The sequence below is a fragment of the Numenius arquata genome, chromosome 33, assembly GCF_964106895.1.
Source record: "Numenius arquata chromosome 33, bNumArq3.hap1.1, whole genome shotgun sequence".
In the NCBI taxonomy this organism is placed as follows: Eukaryota; Metazoa; Chordata; class Aves; order Charadriiformes; family Scolopacidae; genus Numenius; species Numenius arquata.
Window position 1 is genome coordinate 390,759 of NC_133608.1, and position 16,479 is coordinate 407,237.

At 64.6% G+C, this 16,479-nt stretch overlaps 1 protein-coding gene across 1 annotated transcript; it reads left to right on the top strand.

Annotated features, from left to right (window-relative positions):
* Window positions 1-1,225: 1,225 nt before the first annotated feature.
* RASAL3 (RAS protein activator like 3) lies at window positions 1,226-16,050 on the top strand. The gene is made up of 17 exons (XM_074165132.1): window positions 1,226-1,661; window positions 3,066-3,166; window positions 3,552-3,636; window positions 6,886-6,965; window positions 7,061-7,149; window positions 7,237-7,369; window positions 8,292-8,390; window positions 9,334-9,870; window positions 10,786-10,930; window positions 11,123-11,267; window positions 11,844-12,080; window positions 12,559-12,760; window positions 12,903-13,012; window positions 13,552-13,867; window positions 14,662-14,784; window positions 14,885-15,054; window positions 15,750-16,050. Exons 1-17 carry the CDS (start codon window positions 1,226-1,228, stop codon window positions 16,048-16,050), a joined length of 3,309 nt encoding a protein of 1,102 aa, XP_074021233.1.
* Window positions 16,051-16,479: the final 429 nt, after the last annotated feature.

Below are 16,479 nucleotides of genomic sequence, written 5' to 3' on the forward strand. Positions count from 1 at the left end.
CCTCGTGGGCAGGGGCACCCTGGGGATGTGGGCACCCCAAAGATGGGGACGCCTTGGTGGGCACCCAAAGGATATGGACCCCCACCATGGGCAGGGGCACCCTGGGGACATGGGCACCCACAAATTGGGGACCCCTTGGTGGGCACGCAGAAGATGGGGACCCCTCAGTGGGCACCTAGAAGATGGGGACCCCTCAGTGGGCAGGGGCACCCTGGGGATGTGGGCACCCACAAGTTGGGGACCCCTTGGTGGGCAGGGGGACGCTTTGGACATGAGCACCCAGAAGATGGAGACCCCTCGGTGGACAGGGGAACTCCAGGGACATGGGCACCCAGAAAATGGGGACCCCCTCATGGGCAGGGACACCCCGGAGACGTGGGGACCCCAAAGATGGGGAGCACCTAGAAGATGGGGACCCCTCGGTGGGCAGGGGCACCCTGGGGACGTGAGCACCCACAAATTGGGGACCACTTGGTGGACAGGGGAACCCCGGGGACATGGGCACCCAGAAAATGGGGACCCACTTATGAGCAGGGGGACCCCGGGGACATGGGGACCCCAAAGATGGGGGGCACCTAGAAGATGGGGACCCCTCGGTGGGCAGGGGCACCCTGGGGAGATGGGCACCCAGAAGATGGGGACACCCTCATGGGCAGGGGGACCCCGGGGACATGGGCACCCACAAATTGGGGACCCCCTTGTGGGCAGGGGCACCCTGGGGACATGGGCACCCACAGGATGGGGACCCCTCGGTGGGCACCTAGAAGATGGGGACCCCTCGGAGGGCAGGGACACCCCAGGTACATGGGTACCCAAAAGATGGGGACCCCTCGGTGGGCACCCACATATTGGGGAGCCCCCAGTGTGGCTTGAGCACCCATGGAAATGGGGACCCCCTGGGGGGGGTGTCAGGGCCACCCCCCAGCAACAGGCACCCCAAGGTGCTCCAATGGGGGTGCCCAGATGGGGGTGCCCTGGAGGAGAGGAGCCAAATTGGGGTGCTCTGGAGAAGGGCACCCAGGTGGGGGGTGCCCAGATGGGGGTTCCTGGGTGGGGGCACCCACAAAGGAGCACTCAGAGGTGCTTGGGTGGGGGGGTACCCCAGTACTTGGATGGGACCCCCAAACACGGGTGACCGGGTGGGGGTGCCCAACGAAGGGTGCCCTTCCCACCACCCCCCCACCCCACCCCATGGCCACCCAACGCGTCTCTCCCCGCCCCACAGATGGAGGTGGAGACCCCCCCCGAGCCCCCCACTCTATTGAAGACCTACAAATGGCGAACGGCAGCACCCGTGGGTGACCGGGAAGCCGAGAAGGCCACCGGGCCACCTGGCCACCGGACCACCGGGTCCCCGGGCAGCCGGCGCTGGACCCGCTTGCAGGGCTGGAAACGTTCCTACAGCCACCCCGAGTCCGATGGCCACCAGGATGGGACTGGGAGGGGCCACTCCGGTTCGGGGGGGCCACCCAAGGCCAGCACCCGCCGGTCCCTCTTCCAACGGGCGTTTTCGGCCCCCTCCAAGGTGACCAAGGAGCCGCGGGGACCCGAGGGTGGCAGGGCCACCCTGCAGAAGTACCTGCGCTCCGTGTCCAAGAGGAAGGGGCACGGGGAGAGCGGTGGCCCCAGGGCAGAGCCCGTGGTCCACGAGGCGGTTCCAGGTAGGGGGGTGGTGGTGGGGGGGTTGGGGTCGGGGTGGGGGTGATGGGTGGTGGGTTGGGAGATGACGGGTGGTTGGTGGTGGTGGGTTGGGTGGGTGATGGCGATGGGTGATGGATTGAGAGGTAAGGGTGATGGGTGATGGATTAGGGGTGGTGGGTGATGATGATGATGGGTGGTGGGTGAAGATGGTGATGGGTGATGGGTTGGGGGACAATAGGTGGTAGGTGGTGGTGGGTTGGGTGGGTGATGGGTGATGGATTGAGGGGTGATGATGATGGGTTAAGGGTGATGGGCGATGGATTGGGGGTGGTGGGTGATGATGATGATGGGTGATGGGCTGGGGGTGATGATGGGTGATGGATTGAGGGGTGATGGGTGGTGGGTGAAGATGATGATGGGTGATGGGTTGGGGGGACGATAGGTGGTAGGTGGTTGGTGGTGACGGGTTGGGTAGGTGGTGGTGATGGGTGAAGATGATGATGGGCGATGGGTTGGGGGTGATGGGTGGGTGGTGATGATGATGGGTGGTGGGTGAAGATGATGGGTGATGGATTAGAGGTGATAGGTGATAGGTTGGGGGCTGATAAGTGGTGGAGATGGGAAATGGGTGATGATCTGGGATGCGATGGGTGATGGGTGGTAGGTTGGGGGTGATAGGTGGGTGGTAATGGGTCGTGGTGACCACTGGGGTCTGGGAGGTGGTGGGTGATGGGTGGGTGACGGTAGGTGACATATTGGGGTGCAGGATCTGGCCAGGCTTTGCTAGTTTTGGGGAGCTCTCACCCGCAGGTGCCCTCCAGGGTTGGGTGGGGGCACCCATGGGTGCAGGATGGCTGGGTCCCACCTGGCCCCAGTGGCCCTGGTCCCCGTGTGTGCCTGGCACGGGCCTTGGTGAGGGCATCTGGGGCCACGCCACCCAGAGCTGGCAGAACCGGCTGGGCTCTGGCAGGGGCACCCACAGTGTGGGCAGGGCCACCCGTGGTGCGGGCAGGGCCACCGGGTGCCACCCGGCCTTGTCCCCACCATGCCATGGCCATGGCCAAGTGTGACAGTGGCATCACCACGCTCATGGTGGCACCTCCACAGCCACATGTCCCCCAGCATCACCCCGCCCATGGTGGCATGGCCATGGCCATGTGTCCCCTGGCATCGCCACATCCATGGTGGCACGTCCATGACCACATGTCCCTCAGCATCACTGTACCCCTGGTGGCACGGCCATATGTCCCCTGGCATCACCCTACCCATGGTGGCACCTTCATGGCCACATGTCCCTCAGCATCACCACACCCATGGTGGCATGGCCACAGCCACACGTCCCCTGGCACTGCCACGCTGCCCATGAGTGACAGGGACACGGTGAGCACCCGGTGTCCCCCTCACACCTTGCCCCACACCCCCAGTGAGCACCCATGGGACTCCAGCACCCGACGCCCTGGTGTGGGACGTTTCCAACTTCTCCTTGGTGGACGGTCACCTGGTCCTGGTGGGCAGGGATGAGGAGGTGAGGACACAGGGACACCAGTGGGCACCCAGGGGGTGGTGCCGTTGTCCCTCGGGTGAGGGGGTGGATGGGGTGGGTGACGGGGATGGTGGTCCCTGACCCCTGTGGTGTCACCAAACCCCTCTGGTGTCACCAGGCCTGGTGGGGGTGTCCCTTGGGTGACGGGGTGGGCAGATGGGTGATGGTCACAGTGGTCCGTGACCCCTCTGGTGTCACCAGGCCTGGTGGGGGTGTCCCTTGGGTGACGGGGTGGGCAGATGGATGGCGGTGACGGTGGTCCCCGACCCCTCTGGTGTCACCAGGACTGGTGGGGGTGTCCCTTGGGTGACGGGGTGGGCAGATGGGTGGTGGTGACGGTGGTCCCCGACCCCTCTGGTGTCACCAGGCCTCGTGCCGCAGCAGGACCCAGACGGGGAGCTCCATCTCCGACAGCACCAACCTGCACGGGGCGGGCGGCCGGAGGGACCCCGGTGAGCGACTGTGCCCCGTGTCACCCGGTGCCACGGGGTGTTGGCACGGGCTGGTGCCAGCCCTGAGCGTGCGGGTGCGGTGCACGGATTCCCCCCCCCCCCACCCCGCCCCGGGCCACGTGCCGTGCACCAGGAAGTGTGCACCAGGAAGTGTGCACCAGGTGGTCGTGCAACCTGCACCAGCGTGCTGTGCCAGGCGGCGTGCACCATGCCCTGCACCATGCACCGTGTCCCCTGCATTGTGCAACGTGCCCTGCGCCATGCACCATGCCCTGTGCCATGCACCATGTCCCCTGCATTGTGCAACGTGCCCTGCGCCATGCACCTTATCCCCTGCACCATGCACCGTGTCCCCTGCATCGTGCAACGTGCCCTGCGCCATGCACCGTGTCCCGTGCACCGTGCCCTGCACTGTGCCCTGTGCCATGCAGCGTGACCCCTGCATTGTGCAACGTGCCCTGCACCGTGCACCATGTCCCCTGCATCGTGCAACGTGCCCTGCACCATGCACCGTGCCCTGCGCCATGCACCGTGTCCCCTGCACCATGCACCGTGCCCTGCACCATGCCCTGTGCCATGCAGCATGACCCCTGCATCGTGCAACGTGCCCTGCGCCATGCACCATGCCCTGTGCCATGCAGCATGACCCCTGCATCGTGCAACATGCCCTGCACCATGCACCGTGCCCTGTGCCATGCAGCGTGACCCCTGCATTGTGCAACGTGCCCTGCACCATGCACCGTGTCCCCTGCATCGTGCAACATGCCCTGCACCGTGCCCTGTGCCATGCACCGTGTCCCCTGCATCGTGCACCGTACCCTGCACCATGCCCTGTGCCATGCAGCGTGACCCCTGCATCGTGCAACATGCCCTGCACCATGCACCGTGCCCTGTGCCATGCACCATGTCCCCTGCATCGTGCAACGTGCCCTGCGCCATGCACCGTGTCCCCTGCATCGTGCAACATGCCCTGCACCATGCACTGTGCCATGCAGCGTGACCCCTGCATCGTGCACCGTGCCCTGCGCCATGCACCACGGCCATGCGCTGTATGACCATGCACCGTGCCCCCTGTGCCATGCACCATGGCCTTGTGCACCGTGCATCCCTGCCGTGCCGTGTGCCGTGCCCTGTGCCGTGCTTCACGCCATGCACTGTGCATCCCTGCCGTGCCCTGTGCCGTGCACCGTGCCCTGCGCCGTGCAACGTGCCCTGTGCCATGCCCTGCACCATGCACCGTGCCCCCTGTGCCATGCACCATGTGGCCCCGTGCCCAGTGCATCCCTGCCGTACCCTGTGCCATGCACCGTGCCCTGCGCCGTGCACCGTGGCCATGCCTTGTGCCATGAATCATGCAATGCACCATGCGGCCGTGCACCGTGCCCTGTGCCGTGCACCATGGCCATGCCCTGTGCTGTGCATCGTGCCGTGCACCGTGCACCGTGCCATGCACCACACCTGGCATTGCATCCATGCCCTGTGCCGTGCACCAGGTACCGTGCACCACGGTATGCACCGTGCCAGGCTCTATCCTATGTCCCATGCCCTGCACCATGCACCGTGACCCCTGTGCCATGCACCACGTGGCCTTGTGCACCGTGCATCCCTGCCGTGCCCTGTGCCGTGCACCGTGCCATGCACCATGCCCTGCAACGTGCACCGTGCACTGTGCCATCCCTGTGCCATGCACCATGTGGCCCCGTGCACCGTGCATCCCTGCCGTGCCCTGTGCCGTGCATCGTGCCGTGCACCATGCCCTGCACCGTGCACCGTGGCCATGCCTTGTGCCGTGCACTGTGCCATGCACCATGCGGCCGTGCACGGTGCCCTGTGCAGTGCACCATGCAACATGCCATGCACCGTGCCGTGCACCATGGTCATGCCTTGTGCCGTGCACCAGGCACCGTGCCCCACAGCATGCCCCGTGCCAGGCACCGTGCTCTGCCCCATGCCCCGTGCCGTGCATCCCTCCGTGCCCCGTGCCATGCACCATGGCCATGCACCACATCACCGTGCTTGTGCCTTGCACCACACCGTGCCCTGTGCCCCACACCTCGAACCCCACCGTGCCCCACACCCCGAACCCCACCGTGCCCCACACCCCGTGCCATGCCCCATGCTCTCTGCCATGCCCCACAACCCCTGCCCCACGTCATGCCCCACACCTTGAACCCCACTGTGCCCCATACCTTGAACCCCGCCATACCCCACAGCCCCTGCCCCACACCGTGCCATGCCCCACACCCTCTGCCCCACACCATACCCCACACCCCCTGCCCCACACCTTCAACCCCACCATGCCCCACACCCCGAACCCCACCATGCCCCGCACCCCCTGGCCCCACACCATGCCCCATGCCTTGAACCCCACCATGCCCCACACCCCCTGCCCCACACCTCGAACACCACCATGACCCATACCCCAAACCTGACCATGACCCACACCCCCTGGCCCCACACCATGCCCCATGCCTTGAACCCCACCATGCCCCACACCCCCTGCCCCACACCCCGAACCCCACCATACACCACACCCCCTGGCCACACACCATGCCCCATGCCTTGAACCCCACCATGCCCCATGCCCCCTGTCCCACACCTTGAACCCCGCCGTGCCCCACACCCCCTGCCCCACATCGAGCCGGGTGCGTGGAGGAAGCGCTGGGCGCGAGGTGGCGGGTGCCGTCACCGCTTCCTCCTCGTTGCTGCCTCGGCTGATCCTGGCGATAACAAAACCCCCTTTTGGCTTCCTCCTCCCTGTGCCCCTCGACATCGGGGCCAGCCATGGGGCCCCGCCGCTGGCTGCTCTGCACCGCGCAGGGGGGTGAGTTACCGGCCCCGGCACCCACCGGGCACCGGGATGGGCACCGGGATGGGCACCGGGATGGGCACCGTCCCGCTTGGATGCTCGGCATCGCGGGGTTGGGCACCGGTGATGGGCACCGGAGCCGGGGCACCAGGATCAATCCCTTCCTCCCCCCCCCCACCCCCACCCCTGCTTCTCCCTGGCACCCATGAGCACCCATTTTCCACCCAAAAGCACCCAAAACTTGGCCACGGGCGCCAGCAGGACTTGGCACCCAAAACCGGGCACCTGGGGTTCTTCCTCCCCCTTTGGTTGATGTTTCCCAGGGGGATGGGGGGGGGGGATGGGTGTCTCCTGGCCCCCCCCCCTTCCCCAACCCCTCCATGGTGCTGGGGGTGCTGGTAAAGGGGGGAGTGTGTGGTGATGCTGGGTGCCCCCCCCAGACCCGGCTGGGGAGGAGAGATGCCCCCGGGGCGGCGGGAAAAGCACCGAGAGCGAGACCTCCCAGTTCAGTAACGTCAAGGTGGGTACCCCCCCAACCCCCCCAACCCCAACCCCAGCCCCCCCCCCCCCCCCGGGGTTCTTGGTCACCCACAGCTCCCTCCTGACCCCATCCAGGGGCTGTTGTGGAAGAGGCTCCGGGAACGGAAAGGTCGGGGTGTCCCCAAAGCCGAGACGCCGGTGGTGACGGTCCCCGACGGCGAAAGGTTCGGCACCGCGGAGGGCAGGGGGGGGGACGGGGGACAGATGGGGGTGCTGGTGGGGGTGCCCTGGTGACAGCCCTGTCCCCGCAGGGTCCCCAGCCGCAGCGGTTCGCGGGAGTCGCTGCTGCCACCCCCCAGCGTGGCCGAGCTGGACCTCACCGGGGACAATGTCATCGTCCGGCCCGTCCACGGCAGCATCGTGGGCGAGAGGTTTTGCTTTCAGGTAACGGGGGTGAGGGGAGGGGGTGTGCTCGGGGTGCCCCGACGAGGGCACCCCCGGCACCCAGGGCAAGCTGGAGGGGCTCCCTGGACAAGCTGGAGGGGAACCCAGGGCACCCACATCCCTCTGGGCACGTTGGAGAGCCACCCATGGCCACCTGGATGGGCAACCAGGGCACCCCAGGAAGCCTGGAGAGGCACCCAAGGCACCCCAGGCAACCTAGAGTGGCACCCAGGGTGCCCATGGCATCCTGGGGGGGCTCCCTGGGCAAGCTGGAGGGGAACCCAGGGCATCCATGGCCACCTGGATGGGCAACCAGGGCACCCACGGCACCCCAGGAATCCTGGAGAAACCCCCAGAGCACCCCAGAGAGGCACCCAGGGCACCCCAGGCAACCTGGAGAAGCACTCAGAGAGCCCATGGCACCCTGGAGGGGCACCCTGGGCAACCTGAAGGGGAACCCATGGCACCCTGGGCATGTTGGAGAGCCACCCAGGGCACCCATGGCACCCTGGAGGGGCACCCCGGCACATTGGAGGGGCAAACAGGGCACCCCAGGAAGCCTGGAGAGGCATCTGGGGCACTCAGGGCGCCCCAGGGCACCCTGAAGGGGCACCCAGAGCACCCCAATCATCCTGGAGAGGCACCTATGGCACCCCAGAACACCCCAGGGCACCCTGGAGAGGCACCCAGGGCACCCCAAAGCACCCCAGGGGACCCCGGAGGGGCACCCAGGGTACCCCAATCATCCTGGAGAGGCACCTGTGGTACCCCAGGCACCCCAGGGCACCCTGAAGGGGCACCCAGGGCACCCCAAAAGGACCTCCCCCTTAGCCACAGGCACCCGGAGCCCAGAGCTGCCCCCTCCCCAGGCACCCCAGGGTGTCCCCTACCCCCACCTCACCCCCCCCTCCCTTGCCCCCAGATCATCACGGGTGAGGGCAGCCGGTCCTTTGGGTGCACGTCCCTGGCTGAGCGCGACCGCTGGATCGAGAACCTGCGCCGCACCGTGCAGCCCAACAAGGTGGGGACACCGTGGGGTCACCCTGGGGACACCCCTGGGGACATCTCCGGGGCACCCCCAGGGGACGGGAACCCCCAGCACCCCAACCTGAGGGGCCACTGGTGGGGAAACTGAGGCACGAATCCCTCCTGCACCCCATCCTGGAGCCCTTCCCTGTGTCCCCTTGTGTCCTGTTTTCCCCCCGAGGGCTTGGGTGTCCCCCCATGTCCCCTCCTGTCCCCTGGGGGCTTGGTTGTCCCCTCGCGTCCCCTCCTGTCCCACGGTGGGTTTGGCTGTCCCCACCCCATTCACCCGTGTCCCCATGTCCCCTCCTGTCCCCCGTGTCCTTTCCAGTCCCCCACGTCCCATCATGTCCCCATGTCCCTCCACCAAATCCCTGTCCCCTCCTATTCCCCCGTGTCACCTCCTGTCCCCAATGTCACCTCCTGTCCCCCTCCTGTCCCCAGTGTCCTGCCCTGTCACTCATGTCCCCTCCTGTCCCCCATGTCCCCTCTTGTCCCTCCATGCCGTGTTCTGTCCCCATTCCTGCCTTGCCCCCCATGTCCCCTCCTGTCCCCCACGTCCCCTCATATTCCCCACTGTCACCTCCTGTCCCTCGTGTCCTGCCCTGTCCCCAGTGTCCTGCCCTGTCCCCCATGTCCCCTCCTGTCCTTCCACATCCTTTCCTGTCCCCCAGCATTCCCACATGTCCCCCTCCTGTCCCTCCACGTCCTCTCCATCCCCATGTGCCCCCTCCTGTCCTTCCATGTCCCCTCCAACCCCATGTGTCCCCCCAGGTATCCCATGTCCCCTCCTCTCCCCATTCCCCCCATCCTCACGTCCACCAGCAGAATTCCCTGTCCCCTTCACCTTGTCCCCTCAAACCTCCCCTCAGATTCACCCACCCCCCCGTGTCCCCCTTGTCCCCTTGACACCCCCCCACCCACGTCCCCCACCCCCACAGGACAACTGCGAGCGGTTGGAGCTGGCCCTGAGCCTGTGGGTCTACGAAGCTCGGGACCTGCCACCTCGGCGGCGTCTCCGTTGTCACCTCCACCTGGACGGCACCCTCTTCGCCCGCACCACCGCCAAGGTGGCCGGCCCCGACGGCGAGCTCTTTTGGGGCGAACTCTTCCAGTTGGCCGCCCTCCCGCCCTCCCGCGCCCTCACCCTCGCCCTTTGCCGCGATGACCACCCCGGCCAACCGGTGGCCTCCATCACCGTCCCCTTGTCCGAGCTGGCGGCCACCCGGCAGCCCTTGGAGCGCTGGTACCCGCTGAGCGCCCCCGCGGGAGGCGAGCGGGTGCCATCGGTGAGGGTGCGGGGGCGCTACCGGGAGGTGCGGGTGCTGCCCATCGTGCGCTACAAGGAGTTGGCCGAGTTCATCACCTTCCACTACCGGGAGCTGTGCGCCCGTCTGGAGCCCACCATCGCCGTACGGCACAAGGAGGAACTGGCCGGTGCTTTGGTCCGCGTCTTGCAGAGCACCGGGAAGGCCAAGGTGAAGGGGGTCCTGGCCATGGAGGATGTGGGGAGGGTGGGTGAGGACAAGCTGGGTGGCATGGTGGGATGGACATCATGGGTCAGGGGTGCCAGGAGGTCTGGGGTGGGATGGGATGGGGTCGGGTGGGTTGAGTTGGAATGGCATGGATGAGTTGGGATGGGATGGGGTAGACGGGTTGGAATGGGATGGATGATTTGGGATGGGATTGATGGGACGGGTTGAATTGGGATGGGATGGGTTGGAATGGGATGGATGAACTGGGTTGGGTTGAGTTGGAATGGGAGGATGTGTTGGGTTGGGATGGGTTAAGTTGGGATGGGGTGAGATTGGGTGGATGGGTTGGATTGGGTTGAGTTGGGTTGGAAAGGGATGAATGATTTGGGGTGAGATGGGATGGATGGGTTGAGTTGGGATGGGATGGATGAGATGGGGTTGATGGATTGGGTTGGGTTGGAATGGGATGGATGAGTTGGGTTGGGATGGGATGGGATGGGTTGAGTTGGGATGGGATGGGTTGGGTTGGAATGGGATGGATGAGTTGGGTTGGGATGGGATGGGATGGGTTGAGTTGGGATGGGATGGGTTGAGTTGGGATGGGATGGATGATTTGGGTTGAGTTGGGATGGGATGGGATGAGATGGGATGGATGGGTTGGGTTGGAATGGGATGGATGAGTTGGGATGGGATGGATGATTTGGGTTGAGTTGGGATGGGATGGGATGAGATGGGATGGATGGGTTGGGTTGGAATGGGATAGATGAGTTGGGATGGGATTGATGGGATGGGATGGGATTGATGGGATGGGAAACACCATTCAGGGAAGTGCCAGGAGATGCCTGCAGTTCCCAGGGTGGGTCGATCAACCCAGTTTGGGACCATGGTTGCCCACTGTTCAACTCATCCACCCGGCAGTCGTTCCTCATTGACCTTGGTGTGGCCGAGCTGGACCGTTTTGATGACCGGGAGGCGCTGATCTTCCGTGAGAACACGTTGGCCACAAAGGCCATCGACGAGTACATGAAACTGGTGGGGGGCAAGTACCTCCAGGACACGTTGGGTACGTGACGCTGAACGTGATAGGTCTTTGTGGGACATTATGGGGTGTTATGGGGAGCAGGGCATGGGTGGACCATTACAGGGCTGTAGGACACGCCCAGGACATCCATGGGGATGTGGTGGGGGCTTGTCACAGCCATGCCTGTGGTGGTGGCTGGTTGGTCCCCTTACGGGTTGTCCCTTGGTGGCCCAGGTGAGGCCGTGGCCCAGCTCTGCACCTCGGATGACAGTTGCGAGGTGGACCCCAGCAAATGTGCTGGCCTTGACCTCTCCGACAACCAGAACAACCTACGGCAGGTCTGCGAGGAGACCTTCCAGCGCATCGCCACATCCTACGAGTGAGGGACAACCCCCGCACGGGCCTGGGGCTGGGCACGGGGGTGGCCATGGGGGTGGGCACCTGCACAGGGATGGGCTTGGGGATGGACACTGACATGGAAGAGGCACCAGCACCATGAAGACCTGCGGATGGTCTTGGAGATGGGCATGGGCACCAGGATGGGCATGGGGATGGCTTTGAGAACTGGCACATGCACAGGGATGGGACTGGGCACCAGGAAAGACCTGGGGACAAGCTTGGGGACAGCCATGGAGGAGAGGGATGGGCACCACCCCTGGGATGGGCACCAGGAAGGACATGGGGACAATCCTGGGGACAGCCATGGAGGAGAGGGATGGGCACCACTCCTGGGATGGGCACCAGGAAGGACATGGGGACAATCCTGGGGACAGCCATGGAGGAGAGGGATGGGCACCACACCTGGGATGGGCACCAGAAAGGACCTGGGGACAACCCTGGGGACAAGCACAGTCATGGTGGGTACCACATCCCACAGCACATCATGGTGGCACATGAGGAGGTCTCCAGGGCCACCCACCTACCCCAGCACCCATCATGGTGTCTGTCCCCACAGGGCGTTCCCGGCAGAGCTCGGTGAGATCTTTGCAGCCTGGCAGGAGGAGTGCGCGGCGCGGGGCAAGACCCCCATCGGGCAGCGCCTGGTCTCGGCCTCCCTCTTCCTGCGGTTCCTCTGCCCCGCCATCATGTCCCCCAGCCTCTTTGGCCTGGTCCAGGAGTACCCCAGCGAGGCCACCGCCCGTACCCTCACCTTGGTGGCCAAGGTCATCCAGAACCTGGCCAACTTCACCACGTATGTCATGGGGCACAGCACTGGTAGGAGTGGGGAGGGACATCCCCATGGGGACGCCATGGGGCAGTGGGGACATCCTCTACGTGCTGTGGGGCACGTGCCGTGGACATTCATGAGGCAGTAGGGTTGTCCCCAACATGCCATGGGCCAGTAGGGTTGTCCCCAACATGCCATGGGGCAGCAGGGCCATCTCCTCTGTGCCATGAACCAGCCACGGGGCAGCAGAGGACATCTCCACTCCATGTATAGGGTTGATGTGTCCCAGCAGCAGAACCTCGTGTGTCCCCTGTGGTGGCCTGACCTATGGGTGGCTTGGTCCATGGAGTTGTCTTCACCCATGTCCTGGCTTGTAGACAGGGTGGTGCAGGGACATTGCAGTGACTTGGTCCATCATCCTGGAGGTGGCCTGGCCCGTGACTGTGGTGGTGACCCAGGCCATTGCCTGGCCCCTGGGTTAACCAGACATCATGGCCCCCAGGTTTGGTGAGAAGGAGGCCTACATGGGCTTCATGAATGAGTTCTTGGAGCACAACTGGAGCACCATGAGGGACTTCCTGCAGAGCGTGGCCAACCCCGAGAGCAGCGTCCACATGGCCACCTACGATGGTTACGTGGACCTGGCCCTGGAGCTCGCCACCCTCCACCTCCTGCTCTGCGACATCTTCTCCAGCCTGGACCAGGTGCCACCACCTGTTTGTCCCCGAGGGTAGCTGGCAAGACCGGCCACCTTCTTCTCCCCACAGGCAGAGCTGGTGTCTACTGCCCCATGGATGGCACAAGGCCACCCGTTGTCCCCATAATGTCCTTGTCTCATCCTGGCAGGCCACGCAGGAGGAGCTGGAGCCCCTGCCCACCATCCTCACCGCCATCAAGGAGGGGACCCCTGTCCCCGTCTCCGTTCGGCTCAGCTCCACCACGGAGCGAAGGTACCGGTGGGTGGACAGGAACACGCATGGGACCAAGGTGGACGTGTGGGGCCAGGGGGACCTTTGGTAGATAGGTGACACCAGGATGGGTTTGGGGTTGTTCTGGTCCTGATTGGGTCTAAGGTGACTCTGGTCTCAGAGTCACTGGTCCCAGTTGGGTTCAGGGGATGGTTTTGGTCCCTGATGGGTCCAGCAGATGGTTGTGGTCCAGGCAGGGATGGTTCTGGTCCCAGTTCAGGGAATGGTGCCATCTGGACTGGATTTGGTGGACACTTGTGGTCCAGGCTGGGTCCTGGAGATGTTTCTGGTCCTAGATGGATTTAGCGGGTGTTTCTGGTCCTTGAGGGTTTCAGGGTGGTTCTGGTCCCAACTGGTTTTGGGGTGTTTCTGGTCCTGCTGGGTTTGGGGTGGTTCAGGAGGTGGGTCCGATCCCAACTGGTTTTGGGGTGTCTCTGGTCCTGGCTGGGTTCAGGGTGGTTCTGGTCCCTCCTGGTGTGACACCACCCCAGTATCTGTCCATGTCATCGCCCCATCTCCCCTTGTAGCCCAGCAGAGAGCTTCAAACCAGGCTTCGTGCCACCTCGGGACCTGAGCAAACACAGTCCCCTCATCAAAAGCCAGTCCCTCATCAGCATCCGCCGCGTCCGGGGACGGGAGGAGGGACCGGAACCGGAACCATCACCGGCACCGGTACCGTCACCACCGCCATCCAACCGGGAACGCCGTAACGTGCAACGCACCCAGAGCGTCCCGGCGCAGAACAAAGCCACTCGGCGCCTCCGCAAGCAGAGCAGTGTCGAGCACGTGGAGGGGCCACCCACGGAGGACAACCTGGGGACACTCGCCCACCACAACGCCCCGGTAAGCCCCAGTAGCCACCAGGCCACCCTCGTGTTGGGACCGAGGAGAACGTTGGTGGTTGCACCAAATCAGTGGCTGCCCCCAATCACTGGCTGCCCTTAGCTAGTGGTTGCCTCCAACCAGTGGTTGCCCCAAACCAGTTGATGCCCCCAAACAGTGGTTGCCTCCAACCACTGGGTGCCCCCAACCAATGGATGAGCCAAGCCAGTGGGTTCCCCAAACAATGGGTTCCTCCAACCAGTGGGTGCCCAAACCAGTGGATGATCCCAAACCAGTGGTGTCCCCAAACCAGTGGGTGTCCCCAATCAATGGGTTCCTCCAACCAGTGGGTGCCCCCAACCAGAGGTTGCCCCAACCAGTGGATGACCCCAAACCAGTTGGTGCCTCCAACCGGTCGGTGCCCCAAACCAGTGGCTGAACCCAACCACTGGATTCCCCAAAACAGTGTTTGCCCCCAATCAATGGGTTCCTCCAAGCAGTGGATGCCCCCAAACCAGTGGGTGCCCTCAACCAGTGGGTCCCTCCAACCATTGGGTGACCCAAACCAGTGGATGACCCCAAACTATTGGCTGCCCCACGCCAGTGGTTGACCCCAACCAGTGAGTGCCTCCAACCAGTGGTTGCTCCAAACCAGTGGGCGCTCCCAACCAGTGGGTGGTCCCAACCAATGGTTGCCCCCAACCCGGGGTCCCTCATCCCCCACAATGTCCCAGGAAGCCCCGGTAGCCACCAGGCCACCGTGGTGTCCTGGTGGAGTAGAAGATTGGTGTTACCGGGTGCCGCCGGTGCCGTAGGGTCGCGGGAAGATGCGCTCATCGGCGTCGCTGCCGCGCAAATCAACGGTGCCGTGGCAGCGCTACGCGGAGGAGGCAGCGGCGGCCCAGGGCGAGCTCTACGCCATCCGCCCCCTGGAGAAGGTGACCACCGGGGGTGGGTGGTTGGTAGCCAAAGCTACCAACCGAGGTGGCCCCGTTGGCCGTGTCCCACTTGTCACACCCCGTCTTGGTCCCTCTCCAGCACGGGCGGTTGATCGAGGGGCTGAGGAAGGAGGTGGGGGAGAACCGGGAGAAGATTCGGTCGGTGGAGATGAAGGTTGGGGAGATGGAGGAGCAGCACCAGGAGCAGCTGGAGAGGCTCCGGAAGCAGCTGGAGGAGGCCAACGCCCGGGCGGCAAATTTGGGGGCCAGGTAGGGATGGGGAGTGGGTGCCCAAAACCAGTGGGTGCCCCAAAACAGGGGGTGCCCACAAACAGTAGTTGCCCCAAAAAAATGGGTGTCCCCAACCAGTGGTTGCCCCAAAACAGTGGGTTCCCCAAACCAGTGGGTGCCCCCAACCAGTGGGTGCCCCCAACAGTGGGTGTCTCCAACCCAGTGTGCCCCCAACCAGTGGGTCCCCCAAACCAGTGAGTGCCACAAAACTGGGGGTGCTCCCAACCAGTGGGTACCCCCAACCAGAGGGTGTCCCAAGCCAGTGGTTGCCCCCAACCAATGGGCGCCCCAAAAAAATGTGTGTCCCCAACCAGTAGGTGCCTCCAACCAGTGGTTGCCCCAAAACAGTGGGTTTCCCAAACCAGTGGGTTCCCCCAAAACAGTGGGTGCCCCCAACTGGTGTTTGCCTCCAACCGGTGGATGACCCCAACAAGTGGTTGACCCAAACCAGTGGGTGCCCCAAAAAAATGGGTGTCCCCAAACCAATGGGTGCCTCCAACCAGTGGATGACCCCAACCAGTAGGTGCCCCCAACCCATGGGTGCCCCAAACCAGTGGTTGCTCCCAAACAGGGAGTGCCCCCAAAAAATGGGTGTCCCCCAACCAGTGGGTGTCCCCAAACCAGTGGTTGCCCCACACCGTGTCGGGATCTCGATTCATTCCCAACCCCATCAGGTTGACGGCGGCCGAAGGCACCAGGAAGAAGGACCTGGAGAGGCTGAAGAGCAGTGAGGAGAAGAGCCGGGAGCTGGTAAGAGCTGGGACCCGGGTGCACCCATGGGTGACAGGAGGGACCCGTGAGTGGTCTGACGGGGTCCCCTCGCAGGAGAAACGGTTGTCGGCGCTGGAGAGGGAGCAGGCGGAGCTGCGGGGTGCCATCACCCAAGCCCTGGGCCACCCCGGGAGGACGGGACGGCGGATGGCGGCGCGGGGCTGGGACGAGAGCGGTGACGACGCTCAGGCCACCAGCGTGTGACCGGCTTCTCCCCGTGTCCCCAACGTGTCCCTGCAGCCCCATCACCCCACCATCTCCTGGGTCTTTCCCAAGGGGTGTCGCCTTCCCCAGGCAATAAACAGCGTTGGTGTCACCGTCACGAGGTGCCGGGCTCTGTCCTGCCACTGCTCGGGGCTCTGTCCCCAACCCTGTCCTGTCCCCAGTGCCCTACGCCTGGCAGGGACACCCCAGGACCTGTCAGGGCCATGGGGACCTGGAGCAGACCCCTAGGGACCTGGGGAAGTGACAGAGATGGCAGGGCCATGGGGACCCCTGGGGACAACAGAGCTATGGGGACCCTTTGGGATGGGGCCATGGGGACCCTTTGGGGATGGCAGGGCCATGGGGACACTTTGGGACAGGGCCATGGGGACACTTTGGGGATGACAGACCCATGGGGACACATTGGGG

What these genes read in the sequence shown, in the direction of transcription:
- RASAL3 (XM_074165132.1), top strand. Translation starts at nt 1,226, where the DNA reads ATGGAGGTGGAGACCCCCCCCGAGCCCCCCACTCTATTGAAGACCTAC. An exon ending in AGAGCACCGGGAAGGCCAAG is followed by an intron (nt 9,871 to 10,785) that starts GTGAAGGGGGTC and finishes TCCACCCGGCAG; the next exon opens with TCGTTCCTCATTGACCTTGG. An exon ending in GCGGCAAATTTGGGGGCCAG is followed by an intron (nt 15,055 to 15,749) that starts GTAGGGATGGGG and finishes CAACCCCATCAG; the next exon opens with GTTGACGGCGGCCGAAGGCA.